The sequence below is a fragment of the Sciurus carolinensis genome, chromosome 16, assembly GCF_902686445.1.
Source record: "Sciurus carolinensis chromosome 16, mSciCar1.2, whole genome shotgun sequence".
NCBI lineage: Eukaryota > Metazoa > Chordata > Mammalia > Rodentia > Sciuridae > Sciurus > Sciurus carolinensis.
This window is the reverse complement of record NC_062228.1, coordinates 65,783,864-65,808,996: the sequence shown is the minus strand read 5'-3', so window position 1 is coordinate 65,808,996 and position 25,133 is coordinate 65,783,864. Positions and strand designations below refer to the sequence as shown.

At 46.2% G+C, this 25,133-nt stretch overlaps 1 protein-coding gene and 1 non-coding gene across 7 annotated transcripts; one reads left to right on the top strand and one right to left on the bottom strand.

Moving 5' to 3' along the window:
* Positions 1–352: 352 nt before the first annotated feature.
* On the bottom strand, positions 353–22,343 carry Zfp28 (ZFP28 zinc finger protein). Of its 6 annotated transcripts, XM_047528319.1 has the most exons (9): positions 21,806–21,849; positions 21,443–21,531; positions 18,831–18,923; positions 14,760–14,886; positions 14,516–14,611; positions 12,767–12,930; positions 12,233–12,347; positions 11,838–11,933; positions 353–2,232 (listed from the first exon to the last, which is right to left on the bottom strand). In XM_047528319.1, exons 4-9 carry the CDS (start codon positions 14,791–14,793, stop codon positions 566–568), a joined length of 2,172 nt encoding a protein of 723 aa, XP_047384275.1. In that variant the 5' UTR covers positions 14,794–14,886; positions 18,831–18,923; positions 21,443–21,531; positions 21,806–21,849; the 3' UTR covers positions 353–565. The 6 variants fall into 6 exon arrangements, with proteins under 6 accessions (XP_047384275.1, XP_047384274.1, XP_047384271.1 ...); XM_047528318.1 differs by lacking the exons at positions 18,831–18,923; positions 21,806–21,849 and adding an exon at positions 22,235–22,343; XM_047528315.1 differs by lacking the exon at positions 18,831–18,923 and having other exon boundaries at positions 21,806–22,080.
* On the top strand, positions 10,217–10,291 carry Trnai-uau (transfer RNA isoleucine (anticodon UAU)). The gene has a single exon. It is a non-coding gene; the product is annotated as a tRNA-Ile (tRNA).
* Positions 22,344–25,133: the final 2,790 nt, after the last annotated feature.

The window sequence follows — 25,133 nt, the reverse complement described above, 5'->3', positions numbered from 1 at the left end:
TTTTTTTTCCCCTTCTGGTGCTAGGGACCAAACCCTGGGCCCCAGGCGTGCTAGGGAAGGACTCTACCACTGAGTTACAGTCCCAGCCCCTACTGTAACTTTTCAATGTCCAACAATATTTTTTTAAGAGCTAAGTAGCGAGGCAGGGTGACAGAGGCTGGTAATCCCAGAAGTTCAGAAGACTGAGACAAGAGGACTACAAGTCCAAGGTCACCCTCAGCAACTTAGAGATCCTATCTCAAAATCAAGAAGGGTTGTAAATACAGCTCAGTAGTAAAGTACCCTGGGTTCAATCCCCATTGCCACAAAAAAAAAAAAAAAAAAAAAAAAAAAAAAAAAAAAGAAATAAAATAAAGAAACAAAGCAAGTTTACTGAATGCTTAGCATGGACCAGCACTGTGCTAAGTACATCTTATGCATTGATTATTGAGAGGATTTCAATATGTTTTATACAGATGAATTAATTATATTTTTACTTTTAAAAATCTATCTGTGAAGAACAAACTTATAAGGGATAAATCAAAGCAAAGGGCAGACAGATGAGTTTTTAAATGACATCCTGAGGCTACGGTGATGGAAGCGAGGATGGATTCCAGAGAAATTTGGGAAACAGATCCACAGGATTCGACGTGGAAGACTCTCCAGAATGAATCCGCTGATGGTGAGCAAAGTGTGCAGTCTGCCTGAAGACCTTTCTGCTCTTCTTGTAGCTGTAGGACCTCTCTCCAGTGTGAACTCTCTTGTGCTGGTTCAAGTGTCCGATTTGGATGAAGGTTTTCCTGCATTCCTTACATTCATACGGTTTCTTCCCGGAGTGAATCCTCTGGTGTACGCTAAGGGACTGCCGATGGCTGAAAGCCTTGCCACACGCGCTGCACTCATAAGGCTTCTCTCCAGTGTGACTTCTGCGATGACAAATGAGGGAGGACTTCGTCTTGAAGGCCTTCCCGCACTCGATGCACTCGTAAGGCCTCTGGCCAGTGTGAAGCCTCTGGTGTTGGGTACAGGAGGAGTTGTCCCCGAAGGCCTTCCCACACTCCACACACTTGTAGGGCTTCTCTCCAGTGTGGACCCTCTGGTGCTGGATCAGGTGGGTGGTCTGGCTGAAGGCCTTCCCACACTCCTTGCATTCGTAGGGCTTCTCGCCCGTGTGAGTCTTCTGGTGCTGGGCCAGGTGGGCCTTCTGGGTGAAAGCCTTACTGCAGACCTCGCATTCGTAGGGCTTCTCTCCCGTGTGAATCCTCTGATGCGTGGCGAGCTGCGAGCTGATGCTGAAGGACTTCCCACATTCGCCACATTCAAAGGGCTTCTCTCCAGTATGGATCCTCAAGTGACTGGCAAGGTGTATATTCTGCCTAAAGGCTTTCCCACATTCTTTGCACTTAAAAGGCTTTTCCCCGGAATGTACTCTTTGATGCTGTGTAAGCGAGGCGTGATGGCTGAAGGCTTTCCTGCAGACGTCACACTCATAAGGTTTTTCTCCAGTATGAATCCTCTGATGTACAGTAAGGGAAGAGCCGTACCTGAAGGACTTGTGACACACATCGCATTTGTAAGGTTTCTCTCCAGTGTGAATTCTCCTGTGCTGGTTCAGCCCTATGTGGTCACTGAAGGCCTTCCCACAATCAGTGCAGTCGAAGGGCTTCTCCCCGGTGTGGTAGTACCTCCAGTGGCGAATAAGGGACGTGTTCTGTATGAAGGCTTTCCCACACTCAATGCACTCATAGGGCTTCTTGCCCGTGTGACATCTCTGGTGTCGCGCAAAGGAAGAGCCATCACTGAAGGCCTTTCCACATTCACTGCATTTATAGGGCTTCTCTCCAGTATGAATTCTCTGATGAACAGTAAGGGATGAGCTCTGAGTAAAAGTTTTCTTACATTTGTTACATTTGAAAAGTTTTTTTCCTGCATAGATTCCTGTTTGTTTTATTACCACTGAGGTTTTCTGAAAACCTTTACCTGAATCACAACTATGAACTCTCTCTTCTGAACTATTCAAGTGGAACCACCTTCTAGGTTTGTTATACATATGCTCTCTCTCCTTTGAGAGGGCTTTGTTATGAGTAATTGTCTCTTGAAGTGCCAGCTTCTTTTCAAACACACACTCAGAAGCCCAATTCTCTTTGAAAGTGGAACACTCAAGTTCAGCACTTGAAGTTCTGTCTGTTACCCCATCAGCATGTGAGTCCTGTTTTGGAAATAATTCCTGGGTCTCATGTACAGATCGCTGGCCTGAAATATATCAAGAGAACAATTATCCCTTTATCATGTGCAAGAAAAGAGAACTCAGGTAAAAGGAAAATTGGTGAACTAATTCACTAATTGGTGAAAGGAATGCAAAGTTTGCAGCTCTAAAAGCTATTACATTAAAACATGCAGTCTACAAAGTATGTAAGAACACTCCAAACAATTCATTTAGGAGCCCAGGAGGTAAGTACAAAAAAAGCCAAGTACATATGGAGCCAGTAACAGAAAAGGCGGGAGTTGAGAAGCTGTGATACTGACTGCCTTCAAATCCCTCCTATTTGGTCTACCCTGCTTTGGATGCTAGGGTAGTGGGCATTAAATGTCTCACTATCACATCACTGGTCTCCAAAGGAGCATGCAAAAGCACATAAAAGACCCTTATGCTATGGCAATCATTAGGATTATCTGAAAGTCTAATTCTTTCTCTACAACCAGAAAGTGGTGTCTTTCTTAACCTTATTTTATTCAACATATTTGAACACAGATACATTTGTAATGGATTGCTCAAACTCAGTAATCATTCTCACACTTTTGTGCTTGCCTCTACAAGCCAGAAAAGACAAAAAAAAAAGAACCCTCACGTCTCTGTCATTTCTTAATGGTGCCTTGCAATGCCACTCTTTTTTATAAGAAACTTTTTTCCAGATTTACTGAGGTATAGAGGACAAATAATTGTACAAACCTAAGGTGTACAATGTTTTGATATACCTGTACATTGTGAAATGATTGCCATGATACAGTTAATAAACACGCCTGTCACCTCACGTATTAACCATTTGTGTGTGTGGTGAGAATACTTCAGACCTATTTTCTTAGCAGACCTCAAGTGTACGTTATCATTCATACAGTCGCTACTGTACGTTACATCAGGTCTCCCGGACGATTCATTCTGCACTGGACTTTGTAGGCATTGCCCAACATCTCCCGTTTCCCCAGCCCTGATCCCTGGCAGTCATTCTCAGCTCCTCTTCTGTGTACGAACCCTTCTCCCATTTTGTACACGGCCCTTCCGCTTGGTTCAGCACTTCTTTTCTGCAGAAATGTTAGTTTCATGAAACCCTGTTTATTTATGCTTTTGTTGCCTGCACTTTCAGTATCACCTGCAGAAAGTCACAGCCAAGGTCAATATCAAGGCGCCTTTTGCCTGTTTTTGACTAGTTCATAGATCTTACGTTCAATCCATTTTGGGTTGATTTTTACATATGGTAAAAGGACCTGATTTTTCTTTTCTTTCCTCAGTACTGCACGTTGAACCAAAGGACATTCTACCAAGAGGTCCCATCTCCAGCCCTTTCTGTTGTATTAATTCGCTTTGGGACACTGGTGATTGAATACAGGGGTGCTCTGCCAGTAAGCTACATCCCCAGCCCTCTTTATTTTTATTTGGAGAGAGGGTCTTGCTAGGTTGACCAAGCTGGCCTCAAAATTGCAAACCTGTTTCCTGAGTCACTGGGATTACAGTTATGTGCCCTGAACCTGCCTGTTTTATCTATTTCTCTTTTTGCATGTGACATTCAGTTTTCCAAAAACTATATATTGAAAACATACTTATGCTACTGCATTCTTCGCTTCTCTGTCAAAGACTGGTTGACCTTATACACATGAGTTTATTTCTGGGATCTCTCTTTGCTCCTTTGGTCTATGTGCCTTGTATGTTTTAACTCCAAAATCATGCTATTTTGACTATAATAGCTTTGTGATATAATTTAATTCAGGACATGTGACGCTTCCAGCTTTATCTTATTAAAGACTGCTTTAGCTACATGAGGTCTTTTGGGGTTCCATATGAATTTTCAGGCTCTTTTTCCTAGTTCTAGTAAAAATGCCTTTGGAGTTTTGATAAGGGTCACACTTGAGTCTGCCGATCACCTTCAACAATGCAGTTTGACAAGATTCATTCTTCCAGCCCTGAGCTTAGGGCGTCTTTCCAGTTCTCTAGCCACTGTTCAAGGCCCTTCATGGGTGGTTTACCATTTTCAATGTACATGCCCTTCACCTCCTGGGCTGGATTTGTTCCTAAGTGTTTCGTTTCATTGTTCTGCCACTGCTGTAAGTGATATTCTCTTGGGTTTTTTCCAGAGTTCACTGTCAGTGTATAGAGATAAAAGCATTTTTGTATATTGACTGTATATCCTACTTCTTTTGCTTTCTCAGTTCTGGCAAGCTGGTATTGTATACGGCTTTCTTTAGTTCTCTACGTACAGGAGCACGTCATCTGCGACGGAGACAGCATCACTTCTTTCCAACTCATAGCCTTGCATTTCTTCTCCCTGGCTAATGGCCTGGCTGGGACTTCCAGTGCTGTTGGGTAAGCATGGGCAACCTAGTCTTGTTCCTGACCTTAAGGGAAATGTGTCCCACTTTTACCATTGACCTAAATGTTAGCTGTGGGTTTGTCGTAACAGTCTTCATTGTGTTGAGGCAGACCTCATTTGTTGAGAGGTCTACAACATTCTTATGAAAGAATACTGAATTTTGTCAAATGCTTTCCCTGCATCTATTAAGATAATACTGATTTCTTTTTTGAAGACTGTTTTTATAGTAACACTAAATACTAACATTATATTTAATTATACTCATACATTATTGAATAAGTACAAGTCTGATCTCGACTACATGCTCATGGGGAAGAGTGTGCCTGACATCTTCTAAGTCACCTAGCACATATGAGAATTTTGTGAAAGTATAGTTATTACTCAAAAATATTATAGATTCAACTGGTCTTGAGGGAAGTAAGGCAGAGCATCAAAAAAACGTTTACAAAATGGAAAAGAAAAAGACTTTTTTCTAATATCAAAAGACAGAGTTCTCTGCCTCAGATCAGGACAAAACTCGGGCTGCCCTCACAACTCCTCTGAACACTGTCCTGGATGCTACAGTCAGATGGGCTAGAAACAGAAGGCACCCAAATCAGAAAGGAGGAAGTGGAACCACCTCTGTGCTCAGGGGACGCAGTCCCACATGGATAAGATCATAAGGAATCCATGAGAAAGTATTACAGCTAAAGCTAACGAATTTGGGAAAATTGCAGAAAAGTGAATTCAGAAAAAAAAAATAAGTACACAAAATCAGTTCTATTTCCATATGCTATGAATGAACAATTTGAAAACGAAATTATGAAAGCAATTTCATTTTTTAAAATCCCATTTAAAAAATAGAATACTGAGAAGTAAATTTAGCTAAGGAAGTGTAAAATTATACGTTGAAAACTGAAAAGAGCTGCTGAGTGAAACTGAAGAAAACTTCAATAGCTATCACAGTTATCAAAAGAAGATTAACAATGGTAAGTAATCTAAAGATCCAATGCAATCCCTAGCAAAATGCCAATGATCTTTGTGCACATGTGGAAAAGTTAACCCTAAAATTCATGTGGAGTTGCAAGAGCCCTTAACAGTCAAAAAAAAAAAAAAAAAAAAAAAAAAAAACTCTTGGAAGAGAATGGAGGTAAAGGAGTGCACTTCCTGACCTCAAGACCTGCTCCAGAGCTGGCGTCCAGAACAGTAAGCCACTGGCATAAAGGCAGACAGAGATCAATGGAGCAGAACTGAGCTCAGAAGCACACCTGTACATCTAGGTCAACTGGTTTCTCAATAAAATTGTGATCATTATTTTAGCTATTTTTACTTTTTTACTTTATTAATTTTATTTCATTACAGAAAGAATACTTGAAATTGACCTTCTTAGAAAAATTTTACGTTTACAATATTACTGTTGATAACTGTAAAAGAAATGTGTGTAGAGCAGATTTCTAGCACTTTTCCATCTTGCTTGATTGGATCTTTATGCCCATTCATGAGTGACTCCTCATGTCCTCCTGCCCCAGCCACACCCTATCACCATTCCACTCCTGGATTTTGTGAATTTGACTATTTGATGACATGTGGGTAGAATCCTGCAGATTTACCTTTCTGAGACTGGCTTATGTCACTTAGCAAGCACACACAAAGTCCTCACAGTCCATCCGTGTTGTCACACGTGGCAGAATTTCCTATCTGTGGAAGCTGAGTGGTATCTTTGTGGGCTTATACCACATTTCCTTTATTCCTCTGTTGATGGACATTTGTGTATTTTCCACACACTGGCTATTACGAATAGTGTTGCAGTGTGGATTTGTAAGAGTACTATTATCTCTTTGAGATCCTGATTTCAGTCCTTTAGGATGAACACCCAGAAGGCAGCTTGCTGAATCACACAGTACTCCTGTTTTTAATACCATGAGGAACTTTTGTAGTTTTGCACAGTGGCCACACAATCTTGCATTCCCACCACAGTGCTGTTTTTGCCTGGCCAGCCTAACAAGTGTGTGTTAATGTGGCACTGTGGTTTGACCAGCATTTCCCTGTCAGGGACTCTGTGCATTCTTTGCATACTTGCTATCCACTTGCATGTCCTCTCTGGAGTCAATTGACCTCTAAGGGTTCTAAGACAAATCACTGGGGAAAGAGGGGCTGGGCTGTGGCTCTGTGGTACAGCACTTGCCATGTACACATGAGGTCAGAATTCAATGAAAGAAAGAAAGAGAGAGAAAGAGAGAGAGAGAGAGAGGGGAGGGGGTTGAAAGAGAAAGGAAGGAAGGAAGGAAGGAAGGAAGGAAGGAAGGAAGGAAGGAAGGAAAAGAGAAGAGAAGAGGAGGAGGAGGAACCAAGATAGAAAGATCTTTACCTCACACCAAATACAAAACCTAACTCAACAGGGATCAAAACCTACTCTAGTAGACAGACGCAGTGGCACATGCCTGTAATCCCAGCGGCTCAGGAGGCTGAGATAGGAGGATGATGGGTTCAAAGCCAACCTCTGCAAGAATAAGGCACTAAGCAACTCATTAAGACCCTGTCTCTAAATAAAATACAAAGTAAAGTTGGGGATGTGGCTCAGCAGTCAAGTGCCCCTGAGTTCAATTCCCAGTATCAAAAAAAAAAAAAAAAAAAAACAAAAAACCAAAAAAAAACCAAAAAAACCAAAAACTTACTCTAATAGTTTAAACCATACAAATCTTCAAAGAAAACACAGTTGATCTCCAGGACCCATGATTGGCAATGGTTTCTTATATAACATCAAAATAAGCAACAAAAGAATAAATAAATTGGACTTTAATAATACTAGAATCTTCTGTACATCAAAGAATACTACCAAGGGCTGGGAATAGGATTCAGTGGTAAGAGTGTCTGCCTGGCATGAATGAGGCCCTGGATTCAATCCCCTGCACCACCACACACACACACACAAAAGAAAAACTATCAGGATGCTGGTGAGGTGGCACCTACCTGTAATTCCTACAATACGGGAGGCTGAGACAGGAGAACTGCAAGTTCAAGTCTAGCCTCAGCAACTTAAGTGAGACCCTGTCTCAAAATAAAAATTTAAAAGTAAGGGACGTGGCTGGGATATAGCTCAATGGTAGAGCACCTCTGGGCTCAATCTCTCCTAACCAAAAAAACAAAAACAAAAACAAACAAACAAAAACCACCATCAAGAGTCAAAGAGAGGGGTTAGTGTTGTAGCTCGGTGGCTCAGTGGTAGAGCGCTTGCCTACCACGTGTGAGGCACTGGGTTCAATTCTCAGCACCACATATAAATAAATGAATAAAATAAAGTTCCATCAACATCTATTTTTTTTTTTAAATAAGAGTATAAGAGAGCCAGGTGTAATGGTGCATGCCTATAATTCCAGCAGCTCAGGAGACTGAGGCAGGAGGATCACAAGTTCAAAGTCACCCTAAGCAACTTAGTGAGACCCTGCTAAAACATAAAAAGGGCTAGCAATGTGGCTCAGTGGTAAGTACCTCTGGGTTCAATCTTGGATACCAAAAGAAGAGGTGGGGGGGGAGGAGGGGGAGGGAGAAAAAGTACAAAAGAATAGTCCACAAAATAGGAAAAAATATTTCCAACTCACAGATATCACAAAGATCTAGCTGGGCATGGTGGCACATGCCTATAATGCCAGTGATTCAGGAGGCTGAGGCAGGAGAATTCCAAGTTCAAGGTCAGCCCTAGCAATGTAGTAAGACCTTAAATTACTTAGAAAGATCCTGTCTCAAAATAAAAATAAAAATGGCTCGGGCTATCAGATCAGTGGCACGCACCTGTACTCCCAGCAGCTTGAGAGGCTGAAGCAGAAAGACTGCAAGTTCAAAGCCAACCTCAGCAAAGCCCTAAGCAACTCAGTGAGACCCTGTCTCTAAATAAAATTTTTAAATGGCCGGGGATGTGGCTCATTCATTCATTGTCCCTGAGTTCAATCCTTAGTATCAAAAACATAATAAAATAAAAGGGCTGGGGCTATAGGTCAGTAGTAGAGCATACTGGGTTAAATATCCAACACCTAAAACAAAACAAAAAAGAATTGAAAGCAGATGTTTAAATAAAAACATAGTGTCCAAAATAGCAGCCCAAATGTCATAGCAGTCAAAAGGTAGAAACACCCCAAGTGTCCACCAATGAGCTAAGAGTCAGACAACAGATGGCAAATCCGTAAAATGCAATATTATTCAACCATAAAAAGAAATGCTGTATTGGTACATGCTATAATACGGATGACCCTTGGAAACATTCCACACAAAAGTGATCAGACACAATAGGCCATGTATCATATGATTCATTTATATGAAATACCAAAAACAGAAAAATCCATAAAGACAGAAGCAGACCAGTGGTTGCCAAGGACTGGGGGGAAGAGGAAATGGATAGTGACCACTTAATGGACATAAGATTTTCTTTTAGAGCAATTTTTTTAAATCTCTGGAATTAGATAGTGGTTTTGGTTGTAAAATATTGTGAATGTACTTAATGCCACCAAATAGTTATATTTTTATGTGTACTTTTCCATGATAAAAATATGTCAATAAAATAAAGAACACCAGCCCATACAACATAAGACAGGACAAAGAGAATGGCGAGGAAGGGCGGAAGGAGAAGGAAGCAAAGGACAGGAAGGAGGTTGGGTGTCCAAGGAGGAGCAAGAGCTGTGGAGAGAAGACAAGCTTTGCAAGTCAGAGTCAGCACTCCTGTCAACGAAGATGACACCCAGTTCAAACAAGTGTGCAGTGAGCAATGCGAGCAGACACCGCCACATGGCGGCACGGACCGGGCACATCCACACTAGGTAAGAAGGACATGCAACCCAACAGAAACAGCACCGAAGCCAAGCTCTAAGAAATTCAAAGCATCAGGAGCAGGAAATGCAAACTGAAAACAGCCTGGCAACAAACAAAAACCACAGAATGCCTGCACTGGGGATGATCTCAAGAAATGGGCACAGATGGCATAGCAAAACCTACAAGACTCGACCACACGGACTTTGAGCACCTGAGTCCACCTGGAGGCATGTGCCTCAAAGAGGTTTTCTGACATACAAGCAAGGAAATGTGCAGACGGACCTCCTGATTATAGGTAAAAACTGGAGAAGATCCAGATGTTCAAACGTCTTCAGTAGCAAATGAAACCATAGTGCATATCCATTTATTGTAATACTAAACAACCATTATCTTGTTTTTTAACACTTTTAGTTGTCAATGGACCTTTATTTTATTCATTTATTTACATGTGGTGCTAAGAATTGAACCCAGTGCCTCATACACACCAGGCAAGCGCTCTGCCAGTGAGCCACAGCCCCAGCCCTTATTTTTTTGCTTTTTTTGATGAGGTACTTTTTTTTTTTCCTTTGCCTTTTCTTTTGTGGAACTGAGGATCAAACCCAGGGCTTTGCAAATTCAAGGCAAGTGCTTTGCTGATAAGTTACATCCCAGCCCAAAGGGTTATTTGTTTTTTACCTTATTTTTTTTCTAAACAACCATTAAAAACTGAAGCACAGCTATGTGTATCAAGTTTATAAGGACACAAATAGAGAAATCATAACAGAAAATATATAAAACTTCAGGGTTGTGGCTCAGTGGTAGAGTGCTTGCCTACTGTGTGTGAGGCACCAGGTTTGATCCTCAGTACCACATAAAAATAAATAAATAAAATATGGGGCTGGGGAGATAGCTCAGTCGGTAGAGTACTTGCCTTATAAGCACAAGGCCCTGGGTTCGATCCCCAGCAGTCAAAAAAAAAAAAAAAAAGAATGATAAATAAATAAAATAAAGGCACTGTGTGCATCTACAACTAAAAAAAATTTTTTTAATTCAAACATTTATATGTCATAACTGAAAAAGATGTATTAAAATTAAAACTTATTACCATTTGTCAAAAATAGTTTGAAACAATACATCAATGAATTAGTGTGCTTATATGTAAACATCACTGGAACTGTTAAGAAAACACTGAAGATACTAATAGAGAAGTGTAAACAAGGACATACAATCAAAGAAAACAAAGAGGAAAACAAAATTTAGGGACCATATCAGAATCTTTCATGATAAAATGATAATTTTAGGCTATATAATTTTTCACCAAATAATAAGAAAGAGTTGGCATATAAATATCCAAGATTTTGAGGATGCATTTATTTTTTGTACTGATCGAACCCATGGGAGATCTACCACTGAGCTACAGCCCCAGCCCTTTTTATTTTGAGACAGAGTCTAAGTTGCTGAGGCTGGCCTTGAACTTGCCATCCTCCTGCCCCAGCCTCTTGAGTTGTTGGAATTACAGGGGTGTGCCACATCTGGCTTCAGAATGCAATTAAACCCACATTCCCAGTCCCTGCCAAACTCACTAAAACAAAACCCTGAGAGCCTAGCAGACACTCATATCCAGGGATACGACAGTCACGAAATGTGCAGTTTTTGCTGACATCAAGAAAATGTTAATAAAAAGAAACATGAGTACCTGAACTAAGCAACGGGAGTCAACATGTAGCATAAACATCGGTGCACGGCTGAACCTACACATAACCACCACCATGTGAAAAGTAACGCTTACCACCATGGAAGAGACTAAAGCTGCGTGCTACCGTGTTGTGATGGGTCATGGTTTTCCATTCTTTCTCTAAACCGGCAATAGAATTACATGTTCTACAAACCATTATCTTCAAAGGAATTTCTTATGCTTCTCTCATGTGTCGAGAGGACCAGCTAACCCTGCCTTCTGGTGCTGACTGCTGCCCACCCTGTCCTGCTGAAACACGGGCACCGCTCAGATTAGCATCTCCTATCCTCTAATGCCCCAGGCAGAATTCTGCCAACTCTGCTTCCTGCAAGTTCTCCACCTGCTGTCTCATCATCTGCACTGGGGTGATTCTTGGATTTTACCTATACAGTTACACATGCATCAACTCCAACTGCCTGCCAACACCAGGTGCAGGGCTCCTTACACAGCGTGCAGGTGCTTCTCATAGGAATGGGTGTGCAGTGGAATGAGTGGGCCGTTCAACCACAGAGGAGTACACCTGAAAGATGCTCAAGAGCATGTGGAGGTCACGAAAAGTCCCTTCAAACTGAGAGGCTGACACATGTGCCCAAGGTCAAGAGAAAGAGGAGCTCTGTGGGAATGAGCCGTCAGGAGGAGGGAAGGAGGCAAGCACCATGCTGGACCCAGAGCCTGACTTGCTCCCAGGTCTGGGCGGCCTGGCGGAATTCCTGCAACCTGCATAAGGATCCAGTCTCTGATGAAAGCTGAGCTCTCACCTGCAGGGACTTCCCCACACTCACCTGAGAACAGGCCTGCAGCCAGCTCTCTGCCTCCCATCCAGGGCTCCTTCTCTCTCTCCAGGAAAGAGACCATGTCTGGCTTAGAGACACTGCGTCCTGTGTGAGGGGAAGAGACAGGTCTGGTCACGCCACGGGCACTCTAGACTTGAGGATCCCATTCCTGGTTAGGATGGGAGAGTGTCATTGTGGTCAGGAGGAGGGTCTATCAAAGATGACCCCTTGAGCGCAATGACATGCCAACTTCCAACTCCACAAAGGCCAGACTCTCATCGGGCAATCAGGACAGAAACCTCAGGCAGCACCTCAGAAGACCCTCCCCCACCCCCACCTGCAAACCTGAGGCGTGCAGTGGGGCTCCCACAGACAGATTCAGATCTGGAGAGGGAGGTCCTTACCTACGGACCCCAGGTCACTATGCTTCTCCCACATCACGTCCTGACAGAGAGTCCTCTGAGCTGGGTCTCGCTGCTGGGAGAAGTCCATAGTCATGCTGGTGACAGTCACCAAGCCCTGGAAAGGTGTGAACACGTCCTGACCAGATCACACCCACGAGCCTGCGTAACCCCAGTGGGCTGGCCACAGCCACATGCCATGGGCACACTCTGTACCAGGAAGCGTGACTTAGGTGCTGAGTAGTCTCAGTCATGCAATGACAGGCCTCATTAAGTCGCAGATGCTTGACGGAAGCAGGGGAGCCAGTTGAGAGCCTGCTCCAAGTGTGCTGGCACCCTCTCCAAGTCACGCATCCCCACCCAGCAGGATCCCAGGTGGCTCAACCGAGTCAGCGCTACCCCCTGCTTTTCTGAAGTGTATCAAGACTGTGTACCTCTCTTCTGGGGACAATCAGATGGAAGTGTCTCCCAGGCACTGGTCATAAAAGCCCGCCTTAGGGAAGATATTTTCTCTTGCCTGAGTATCTCCCAACTTACTGGTTGTGTCTCAAATAGAGCATCAGAATCCCAGTTCTCCCCTAAAAGAGAGTACTCCAGGCAACAATGTGCGAGCCCCTCTGCTGCTGCTGCTGCCTGGGGTGGTTTTTCCTCACATAAGTCCTCTGGAAGTGACTCCTGGGTCTTCTGCACAGCCTCCACGCCTGAAAGACAGAAAGCAAATCTCTTCCGTTACCTGTTAGCAAGAAGGAGACATCCAAAGCACAACCAGCTGAATTAAAACTCCCAAAAAGTATGTCATTTTGGAAGTTTTTACAAATGACTATGAATGTGCCTAAATTTGTGTGGTATAGTCCTAAAAGGTACAGTATGAACTTTCCCACCTAACGGTTAAAGAAGTAGTGCAAACTGTGTTTTTCACAGACTGTGTTTTTCCAAGACTGGACAAGGAAACTGAAAATGAAGAGACAAGGGATCTCAGGGCAGGGGTGTGGCTCCATGGCAGGGCACTAGCCCAGCATGCATGAGGCCTGGTTTCCACCCCAGCAGCATGCGCGAGAGAGAGATAGATGAGGTTTCATTCTAAATGCTGCTGACACAAACAAACAGGAAGCAGATGCTATCCAATCCTCATTTCAGCTTTATTAAGTAAAACTGCTTCTGCTCTTTCTCTAATCTAACAAAAGCTTCACCTCTATTTCCACATGCCTCCTTTTTTTATGAATGCTAATTCATAAGAGTCCAGATTCTGGCCTTGAAAATGCGGGAGTAACTGGTCTCAACAAGGGATGAAACATCTGCAGGAGGAAAACCTGCTGTGTCCTGCAGTCCGTCCAAGGATGTGACTTGATCACACTGAACTGAAAATTCACAGACTGTCACACTCACTCTCCTGTGGATGATGGCCCGCTATGACTTCCTGATCTATAACTGCAAGCGACCTCTACTTTTCCATCTATAAAAATTTCTCCTTTGAAGTAAGACTTGAACAAAGAGATCTCAGAAGTTTCTCCATTCTTTGAGAAATTGTTAACCATTTCCTATTATAATAAAGCCTCCAAAAGAAATCTTCAATTCCACTCCTTGTCTACTTGTCCACTTGATCAACTGTTGCTCCAGAAATGATGCTGCGGTGGCACCTCCAACAGTCTAAACGTCACTGCAATGACTGCAGGGACGCTCATCGAGCCAGTCAGGCGTTTTCTGAGAGCCAATTACGCAGCTGCACGCTGCCTGCCTGCACTGAGAAGTCCACCTGAAGCCCAATCTGCCCTGATGACCCTCCCTCCTAACTCCAGTGCTGTCCAGACTCTACTCACTCCTTGCTGCCCTGGCTTAACACTGGGGGACTCTCCTCCTCTCAAGTCCCTGTCTTCCCTTGTCATACGCAGAACACCAGCTGCTACTTCATTTAGGTGATGCACAGATACCTCTCCCCGAGAGCTGCCGCTCATCTTGCCACCCAGCACCTGAGGGCTTTACCCAAAGTGATGACTCAATTAACCAAACCCTTAACCAAAATAAAGTACAACATACAGACTATATAGAATCAGCAGATTTTTTTCAAAGAACATAAATGCTCCCACAAGTCTGAATGACAAAGTAGAGGAGGCATCAGGAACAGAGGAGGCTGTCTCTGGAGGAAGGCAGCAATGCTGGAGAAGGGCTGCGAAGACTTCCCAGCCATGCTTGAGGCCTGGCTCTCCTGACCCAGGGCTCGGAGCCCCTGGCGGGACAGTGGGTGTGGCAGCTAAGCACAGCCCCAGCCCTCCCTCTCTCCACACTCACCTGGGTGCCGGCCTCCTGTTGCCCTTTTCTTCACCACCCAGGGGTCTTTTCCTTGTTCCAAAGAGGAGATCAGGTCGGGCTTTGAAGCACAAAGTCCTAGGTATGTAAGAAAAACAGGATGTTCATGCTATGAGCCTGTCCAGACGTGGGATGCATCCCCTTGGCTCTGAGATAGAGGACCGAAGGGCTCCTGGGTCACAAAAGTGGACAGGACAAGAGGTGAAGAAGGAAAGGCCACCCTTACCCAGAGACTCCAGGTTCCGGTAGTTCTCCAACATCACCCTCCTGTACAGACGCCTCTGAGTGGAGTTCAGCCATTCCCACTCCTCAGGGGAGAAAGCTACAGCCACGTCCCCAAATGTCACCAGGCCCTGAAATGCCAAGACCACATTCTTACTCAACCAGCACTTGTGCCCACACAGGACTGGTGGGTTGTCACCAGATGAACTGTGACCCCAGACTCCCAAGCTGAGGTCCTCGCCCAGCATGTGGGAATGCAGCTGTATTGGAGACAAGACTGTTCAAGTCACACGAGGCCATACAGATGGAGGCCCTATTCCAGCCACGCCCTCGGACACCAGGAAGAGACAACAGGGTGGTCATGGTGGAAAGGACCGGTGGCACAAGGACACAGGTGAAAGTACCATCTATAAGCCAAGGGGACCAAACCCGCCAGGACCTACAGCAGATTGAGCTCCCAGAGCTGCAAGGAAGAGAACTTGTGTTATTTAAGCCTCTTCCATGTCACTAGGGTGTGGGGGCAGCCCAGCAAACTGGAGCAGAGGGCTGAGGACTGCCTTTTTGTTTGTTTGTTTGTTTGTTTTAATAAAAGGTAAATACTTGGTGATTTGAAGATCTAGGTAACTGTAGGACAGGTGGCTTTCCCACTTGCTTTCTCTTCCTGGTGCTGGGACAGGACCCAGGACCTGGAGCACACTAAGCACACGCTCTCTCACAGAGTCACATCCTGGCCTGGCAGCTGGCTTCCTGTCACAGCCTCCAGATAAGACGGTGACATGGAGACAGCCCCTGCCTTGGAGTCTGCAGCTCTGTGGGTGTGAAAGGAGGCACACACACAACATTTGACAGCAATTCCAAACAGTACGTAATAAGGCTAACTTGTTCCACATACAATAGGTACGAGAGCATTTCTCAAAATGGGGATATGCAAGAGGACTGGGAAAGATACAGTTGATTGTCAGAGAAAAAAAAAGAATAGGGAAAGAAACTTGGAGACAAACCTCAGGAGATCAGCATGGCTATGCCACAAACTGAGTTCTAAAGACTTCTATTTTACTTTTCGTGTTTACTAGATGTTCATTAAAATAAAATCTAACACTTTTTTTTCTAAAATAAAAATGAGTGTATAAGAATGCAAATCTCTGGAGCTAGGGCTGTAGCTCAGTGGTAGAGCATTTGCCTAGCATGTGTGAGTCGCTGGATTTGACTCTTGGCACCACATAAAAATAAATAAATAAAAATAAAATAAAAGTATTGTGTCCATTCACAACTTAAAAAAAAAAAAAAACCTGAAAAGATAAAGAATGAAAACTCCCATATATTTTTAAACCTTTATTTTATGTGGTGCTGAGGATCGGTAATATTGCTTCAGAGATGCGAGGCAAGCACTCTACCACTGAGCCACAACCCCAGCTCCCCATAATGTTTTTTTTTTTTTTTGCGGTGCTGGAGATTGAACCCAGGGCCTTATGCTTGCGAGGCAAGCACTCTACCAACTGAGCTATATCCCCAGCACCCCCCATAATGTTTTTAATAAATAAAATACTTTTAAGAACCAAGAAGCCTGCCAGTAACCCAAAACTTGGGAGGCTGAGGCAGGAAGATGACAAGTTTGAGGCCAGCCTGGATAACTTAGTAAGCACATTTAAGGTACTGGGTTCAAACTTCAGCACCACATAAAAATAAATAAATAAAATAGTGTCCATCTACAACTAAAATTTTTTAAAAATAAATGAATAATAAATAAAAAACAATCAATAAAAATAATAAAACAGGCTGGGGATGTGGCTCAGTGATAGAACAGCCCTAGATTCAATCTCAGTTCAAAAAAAAAAAAAGAACAAGAACAAAGGTATGCCCTTAGGGCACAAGAGCACTGGGAGGCATCAGGAGCACACTTGCCCAGGGGCCGGCAGTCATGGCCTGTTCTGACCACCCTAGGCAATGCTGGCAGATGTTTATGGCACACATGCTATCTGATTTCAGCATACCACTCTATGCACTACCAAATTCTAAGGTGTGTGCCATCAAACTCTGACCCCTGGAATCTGTGGCTAGCAGAAGGTGGATGTGAATGACGAGCATCTACGTGACCTTCAAAGAACAGACTGCAATTGACAAGTCACATAGCCAGGCTGCCGCAAGGCTGATCCACATGCAGCCTCAACAGCGCAGAGGCCCCACTAGCTGCCTCTGAGCCAGCACCACCAGCCCACAGGTGTGTAGGGCATGCAAGGCACGTGGGAGTGACACATGAGCCAAACTCTCACATGGCATGCTGTCCCCAGCCTGCCACCTGCATTCGCCAGGGCAGCCCCCACCCGGTTCCCACTGTGCTCTAGATAGATAAGGCCCCACGCTCCAAGCCGTCTGACCTGCTTCCAGCCTGGCACACCCAACACTGTAACCCCAGTTCCCCACTTAGCTTTGCCCTCCCCTCAGATGAACCAATCCCACCCCATCGTGGGAAACCCAGATAGGAAACACCCTGGACCCCAGAACGGGCTCAACCACAGGCCCTGCTGGCTGAGCATGCATGCGGGTACTGGCTACCCTGCTTCCTGTTGGCCCTGCCAGGCATGCTGCCCTCTTCCCTCTGAGACCTGTAAGTAACCCCCCATCTGAGTGAGGTCCCTCACTGTGCCACCCGTGCCCAGCTGGGACCACACCTAAACACAAACTTGACAAATCCAACACTGAACACCTGAACCAAAGTCCTTGGAGGCTTGGCATCTGCAGAATTAGACACAACCACGACTCCAAGCCTGCCACCAAGCTCCGAGGGCACCTTAACTGAACAGTGCAGAGGTGAGTCATGACAGCTCTGTGGAGAAATCTCCCAAGCTCCTACATAGTACGAACCCCCTAGCAACACCTAAAAAGAGCCAAGAACTGCTTACCACCCTTGAGCTAAGGGACACCGACATGCCTGAGTCATCTAAGCTAAGCAAATGATGCTCAGCCCTCAGCATCAACAGTGCCAGCTGCAGGATCTTGGTACGAAAGCACAGCTACTGATTTTTGGGAGGAAGCTTATCTTGACATGGTTGACCATGTCTAGCTATCATGACCTGCACTATGTACCAGATGACGTCAAAGGCCTTCATTCTCAAAGCAAGACCCGGCAGCTGAAACATTTTAACATCTCAAACACCCCAACACACATGCAGTACTTGGAACTGTGTTTTAGCCCAGACACAATTAGGTGCTCAGACAGTGCTGCTACTGGGCAGGCTCCGGCTCCGACCCCCTCCCACTCCTAAGACAGGCTTCCACAGACGCAGCCTTATGATTCCAACTGCACACTCCTTGGCTGCTCCATCTTATGCTGACTTTTTTCAGAATTTCAAATATTTCAAATGTTTTTCAGGCACACTTTTCTAAATAGAGCAAGTTATTTTTATGATCTTTTTAAAAGTCTTTATTATTATTTTTATAAATTTGTCAATACCAAGAGAAAATGATGCCCCTTTTCCACCATTTTTAACTACCTTGTCACTGTCAAGAAAACTGGAGTCTAGTGACTCCTAAAGAGAAGAAAATAAGTTCAAGTACTTCCTTAAACTGAGAACGATCTTTTTGGTTTTGATTTGTTTCTTAATAATAAATGTCCCCTGCTGGGCAAGGTGGTACACTCCTGTAATCCCAGTGATTCAGGAGACTGAGGCAGGAGAATCCTGAGGTCAGCCTCAGCAACTTAGTGAGGACCTGTTTCAAAATAAAAAATAAAAAGGGCTTAATTCCTGGGTTCAATTCCTGGTACCAAAAAAAAGAAACAAAGAAAGAAAGAAAGAATGAATGAATGAATGAATAAGTGCCCTTCTCCATCTCTTTAATCCTGTGTTCTAGAGGGATCCAACATTAATCATATGCATATCCTTCTAAGACATTTTCTCAGTCAAGGACTTTTATTAGCAGATGCCTGTGGCTATAAATAGCAGCTGAGGACCCTTGTCACATTCCAGACACAATTCTGCACCCTCATACATTAGCTAATTTTATCCCTCAACCACCTGATAGCTGCTGCTATTACAAACCCATTTCACACATGAGGAAACGCAGAGCTGAAACTCGCCCTGGATCAGTGTCAGTCAGTTGCAGAGCTGGGCTGCAACTCGGCAGTCTGACTCCATCACCCATGCTGGACATCAGGGTCAGCAAAGTTTCTCTGCAAAGACCCAGAGAAAAAATAATTAGGCTTTGTGAGCCACTCCACCCCTGTGGCATATGGCAGCCACGGATAGTATGAAGTGGACAAGCATGCTGTGCTCCAGTGACACTTAACTTACGGACGCTGAAGCTGAACTGCATATGACTTTCACATGTCATCAAATTCTGTTCTCCTTTGCATTTTTTTCAATACTTGAAAAATGTAAAAACTATTTGCAGCTCATGGGCCATGGGCCATACAAAAAGAAGTGACGGGCCACATTTGGCCCAGAAGCCATAGTTTGCCACGTTCTGTGCTACGTTATATAAATTTTAAAAAAGCATGCCACCTAAGAGGCTTACCTGTGAATTTCTAAAACTGCCATGATGTCATGAGGCTGCTGCCAGCTGACCTAGCAAGTTCTTCCCGTGTGCTAGGCACTACATGAATCAACTGAATCAGTCTCTACAAGAACACTGGAGCGGGTCCTTTCATTCTCATTTTACAGTCGAAGAAAATGTTACACAGTGATTAAATGCTAGTGCTAACACTTGAACCCAGGAAGCCTGGCTCCATGATCCATGCCTCTAACTGTCATGATTCCCTGCCTCCCTTAAAATGCTTAACTCTTGCTGGGCGCTGTGGCACACAACTAAGGAGGCTGAGGCAGGAGGACTGCAGGTTCAAAGCCAGCCTCAGCAATTTAGTAAGGCTCTAAGCAACCTAATGAGATCCTATCACAAAATAAAAAATAAAAAGGGCTGAGGATGTTGTGGCTCGGTGATTAAATGCCCCTGGGTTCAATCCCTGGTACAAACAGTAAAACACTTCAACTTTGATAGGGACAGAAATAGTTTAACACCAACCTACTCATCCTATCCTGACTGTGAAACAAGAACCACTAGGAAAAACACGTCTTCTGACAAAATAAAATAGACTTTCTGCTAGATAGATTAAACTGCTTGATTCAGGATGTACACTCTCTGAAAGGTCCAAGTCCTACTCTGTTCCTGTTGCTGCAATTTACACACGTAGAATCCATTCAAATGGGCTCCATGTTTTCACACCACACCACTGAGAAAGCATTACACAGCACAGAATCTGAACCTAGTACAGCCTTAAATTCAGCTACTTAACTCTTCTTTAGTATGCATATGAAATAAACATTTGAAAACACACATTTAACCAAAAAAAAAGCAATTCTCCATACAGAAAAAATGCTTTGTTAAAATTTTACAGAGGAAAGTGAATTAAAAGTATGTTCTAGAGGAAAAAAGTATTAAAAAGGGTTGTTGTTGTTTTGCTCAATTCAATTGTTTTAAAAACACGAAGATACAAATATTTGGTGATGATTATTTTCCTGGGTGGTTACTTTTTTGGAGCATCAATTCTGATTTTTGAGGTTCAACTGCTGTTGTATCCAAATATAATTTTAAAAGTATTATGTTTTCATCTAAGTTTGGGAAGCCTTAGTCCACAGGGAAAGAAAAACTTCTGGGAATGTTCTCAATAAAATAATAAGAGATGACACAATTATCAGGTTTAACAATGATTATTCTAGCTGGGTGAGGTGGCACACACCTATAATCCCAGCAACTTGCAAGGCTGAGATAGAAGGACTCCAAGTTCAAGGCCAGTCTCTGACACTATACTAAACAGCAAAACATTGGTCATAAGAGAACTGAATATATTTACACATTTATCCAACTAATATTTTTTGTATCAGGCACTGGGGCAAAACTGTCCTGAATCTCTGCCTATGAAGTATGGGAATAGGGGAGGAGAAAATAATATATTAAGTAAAATTTTTCAAATAAATAAATAAAGCAAGGAAGAGGGATTTGAAGAATTTTGGTGGGAGGCTCTGAGACTTTAGATGGTATGCTCAGAAAAATGAGAAGGCAATTTTTCAGGAAAAGTGATGGTGAGGTGAAGCAGCAGATGTCAGAGATAACAAGAAGCCAGGAGAGGGCCTGTCGGTCACATTAGGGATTTTGGCCCTTCTTCAGGGAATCCACTGGAGGATTTCAAGCAGAGAATGACAAGAGCTCTGTCTGGGCAGGGCTACTGGCTGCTGCACTGGGGAGAGGCTGTGGGAAGACGGCAGAAGCAGGAGGTCACAGGCCTGGTGTCTGGCACCTCGCTTGCTCCTTGACTTTCTGACAACAGGCTGAGAGCCCCCTGAGAGTAAGGAATGGGGCTTAGCCTGGTGGGCGTGGTGGCACGGTTCCAAGTTCAAAGCCAGGTCCTGCTCAGTGGTAAATCGCCCCAGTTCACTCTCAGGTACCAAAAATGAAATAAAGAAAAGAAAAAAGAAATGGGGCTCAGGGGACTGCACCAAACCCACCCGGCACAGTGCAAGGGCCGCGCGCTTCGCGAGTACGCTTCCACCTCGCGGACTCCCTCTGGAAACGGCCGGGACCGGGGCGAAGCGCGGCGGGAGGCCTGCGCATCGGCCACCGGCCCCGGACAGACCTCGCCAACAGCAAACTCCACGGAAAGGCCGCGGCGGAGGCGGAGAAGGGCCGCCAACTCACCTGAGCCATGGCTCCGGGTCGGGCTGTCGGCGCCGCCGCCCGCCGGCGGGTCCGCTCGCGGAGAGGCGCAGCGTCCCGGGACACCCGCGCTGGCAGGGGAGAAAGGGGAAGAGGCGCTGCGGCGCGCTTCGAGCCGCGCGCTGGAAGGGGCAGGCCCGCTACCCGACTGCACGGGAACCGGCCGCGGCGGCCGGCGAGCGCCAGCCTAGGGCCGCCCGCGCCGCCGCCTGCCTCGGCCCGGCCGAGCGTCCGAACCCGGGTGCCGCCGGGCTCCGGCCTGGGAGCGCGGCCGGCGACCTCCGCCCCCAAACCCTCGCCCCAGAGGTCGCGCTGTCGCCGTGCGCCCGACGCCGCCGCGCTCACCTTCCCGCGCGGGCGCCCAGGCCACCGCTCCTCGCCGGGCCTCGGGGGCGAGGCCGCCCCGTGAGCGCGGCCTTCCCCGCACGGTACGGGCCGGGGCGGCTGGCGCCGCCGCCGCCGGGCCTCGGCCCGCCCAGGGCTTCGTGCAGGGCCCACCTCGCCTCGCGAGGGCGCGGGCGCCCGCCGAACCCCGCATGTCACCCGAGGCGCGCGCACCCGGTCACGGACGCGAACGCTCTCGGGCGCTCCCGCGACACGCCCCCGGCCACACCCGCGCTCCCGCCCCAGCACCCGCGGGCCGCGCCCCCGCCCCGCCCCTGCCCTGCGACCGGCGCTCGCGTGCACTCGGCCGGAAGTGGGCGTGGCCGCGCGCAGCGCCCGCTGGGAAGCGTGGTCCCAGTCGCTGCCGGTTTCCGGTCCGCACGGGCCTACTTCGCGCATCGTCCCGCCCGGGGCCGGCCTTCGCGCAGCGCGCTCGCAGCCAGAGAAAGCCCATGCCGGGCCGGAAGACGGCAGGAAGCGCAGCTCGTCCCGAAATCTCCTGGGAGTCGACGCCGGGCTGGGAACGCGCAGCGCGGCGGGGGCGGGGCTTCCGTGGGTGGGCGGGGCTCTTAGGGAGGGGCGGGGACAAGCCGGCTCTGACCTAGACCAGCGCTGGCCTTGACCACAGAGATGCGGACGCGGGAGCGTGGGGCTGGTCTTTCTGGCCGCCCTTCGGTTTCTCCTGGTCTAACGCGTGTCGCCGGATGGTGCCCGGTATCCCAGACTCCGCCACCCTGCACACCTTTCCGAGCTCCGCAGGGTCGGGCGTGGCTCCGGGGAGGTGCGTGGCCTGGGTCCACCCCGCAACTCCGCCAGCCGCACGTGCAGCTGCGGACCCGCCATTCCTGTCCGGGCGGGGCCGCGCTCTCCTGGCCGCCCCCGCCCGTCCCGGTTGGACACAGAACCTGGGTCCGTGTCCTCGCCTGGCGCTAACGGCTCTTCTACTCCCACTTCACGAGGGCGCAGCGTGCCTCTCTAGCCCTGGTGACCGTGGACAGGTCTTCCACAAGAACCAAACGCAAAGGATTACCGCGAAAATGCCGGGCCCTCACGGCGAGGCAGCAGCCGCGCAGTGACAGGCTGGGCCCATCTTTTGCTGGGGCAGTTCCCTCACCTGGAGGCGAGGCCTCCCTCCCGCTTTTCCTCTCCCGGTTAAAACTTTGCCTGCACATTCGTGCTTTAAGTTCGTTTTGACTGAAACCCGTCTCAAATTCCTCTGCCTGTGTCCTCAGTGATGTACGCAAAGTGACTTCCATGTCTGAACCTGGTTGGGGGTGCGTTGTCCATCCATGTGCTGTAGGGAGGACAAGGTCAGCGCCTCCACCACGCACTGCAGCCTCTCCAACGTCTGTTCTGCCCCACTTCCACGCTAGCACAGCACTGATGTTTCTTTGCGCTGGGGATTGAACCAGAGAAGCTTCACCCTGAGCTTCGTACAATCCCCAGCACCAGGTGTATGATGGGGGGCAGGCATTTGATTTGGGATGTAATTTTTAGTCCAGTGAATTTAATTATCTTGTCAACCTAGTGAAAATATGAATTTTCTACAACATCCTAACTTGGGATCTTTTTTCTGAGGGGGATTTTGCTTTATGTCCACAGGACTGTAATCACATCACGAGATGTCAATCCTTCCTTGGCCCAATGCCAACATGGCACAATCCCACCGCTAGCCAGTACTGGTCACGCAGGAGAAGCCTTATTCTGAATGGCTTAGCCAAAGACAGTCTCCTGTCACTGAGTGTGCAGTTGTCTTCCAGTGAATCCTGGGGGCAAGAGATCCCCAGTACAAGGTGAGGTTTGTTAGGAAAGACAAAGAGGTGAATGGACACCAGGCAGGCAACCATTAACAAACCAAGGGGTGCTAGGGTGGGAAGTCTGATACATAATTCACAACCATTAATAAATAAAGGGGAAAAGTCAGACTGGGAATTAAAAAGTGCCACAGAGCGGGCTGGAGAGATAGCTCAGTCGGTAGAGTGCTCCCCAGCACCGCAAAAAAAAAAAAGTGCCACAGACAGCTGTGACACAGACTTGGCCTTCTGTAAAAAACATTTACACAGCACCTACTATAAATCAAGAATGTTTATGAACCTTCCTCGAAGGCAATACGATGATAAACTGGACTTCATCGAAAGAATATATTTAAACTGGGATATATAGCATGTTAACATTTCACTGGGCTTGCCCAGCACGGTAGGGTAGACTCTAATCCCAGCAACTCAGGAGGCTGAGGCAGGAGGATCACAGGTTCAAGGCCAGCCCCAGCAACTTAGCCAGGTCCTAGCAATTTAGCAAGACCTTGCTCAAATTAAAAAGGACTGGAGATGTGGCTCAGGGGTTAAGCACCATGGGTTCAATTCCCAGTGCCAAAAATATATATAAATTAAATCAGTTGACTTAGAAGCAGAATGGGAATGAAAGAAAATTCCGGGAATTTAAAGAGAGATCAGTTGAAATTATCCAATCTGAACCACAAGAAAAAGAATGGGAAAAGGAAGTGCTTCAGGGAATGAACACTTAGAAATCAAAATCAAAAATACAATACCAGGTCCAAATGAAAGCAAAAAAAACCACCTGAAGTACCTAGATGTAAATCAAACAAAACATGTATGAAACTTGTATGCTAAAAACTAAAATGCTGATAAAAGAAATCAAATCAAAATAGATGGAGGTACCTTGTAGATAGATTGAACATATCAACAAATACCAATTTAAAAAAAAAAACTTCAGGTTTAATGAAATTCCTTCCAGTAGGCAGGAGATAAGCAAGGATAACACGAATCTGGAACAGTTCCATCAACCAACTTTGACCTTCACAACAGCAGGCCACACATTGCACATAACCCTCTGGGCTGCTGCACCGGGAGTCTGCGCTGTCTCCCTTTCTTCAGTATGTACTTAACTTGGCCGCAGTTCTTTTGGGAATCCGGTGAGAAAGGTCAGTGGTGTTAAGGAAGGTATCCTTAGGGGTACCCAGATGCTGGTCCCACACCCAGGTCTGAGAGCAGGGTGAAAGGCCGTCTGGTGCATCAGAGGCACCTGGTCTGAGGTCTCATACCTGACATGCTTTTAAACAGAGTGAAAGTGGCTACTGACTTTGTTGCTAGACAGCTACTAGTAATCACAGCAAGTTATCGTGTCCTGCAGGCAATCAACAAGCCAGTAAAGGTTTACCATAGCTCCCCAAGGGGAAGACTGTGCAGGATACACAACTGGAGAGGCTCCATCGCGTCTTTTCTGAAAGGCAAGGAGCACCGCACTCTACCTTTGCTGTCCTTCAATCCCT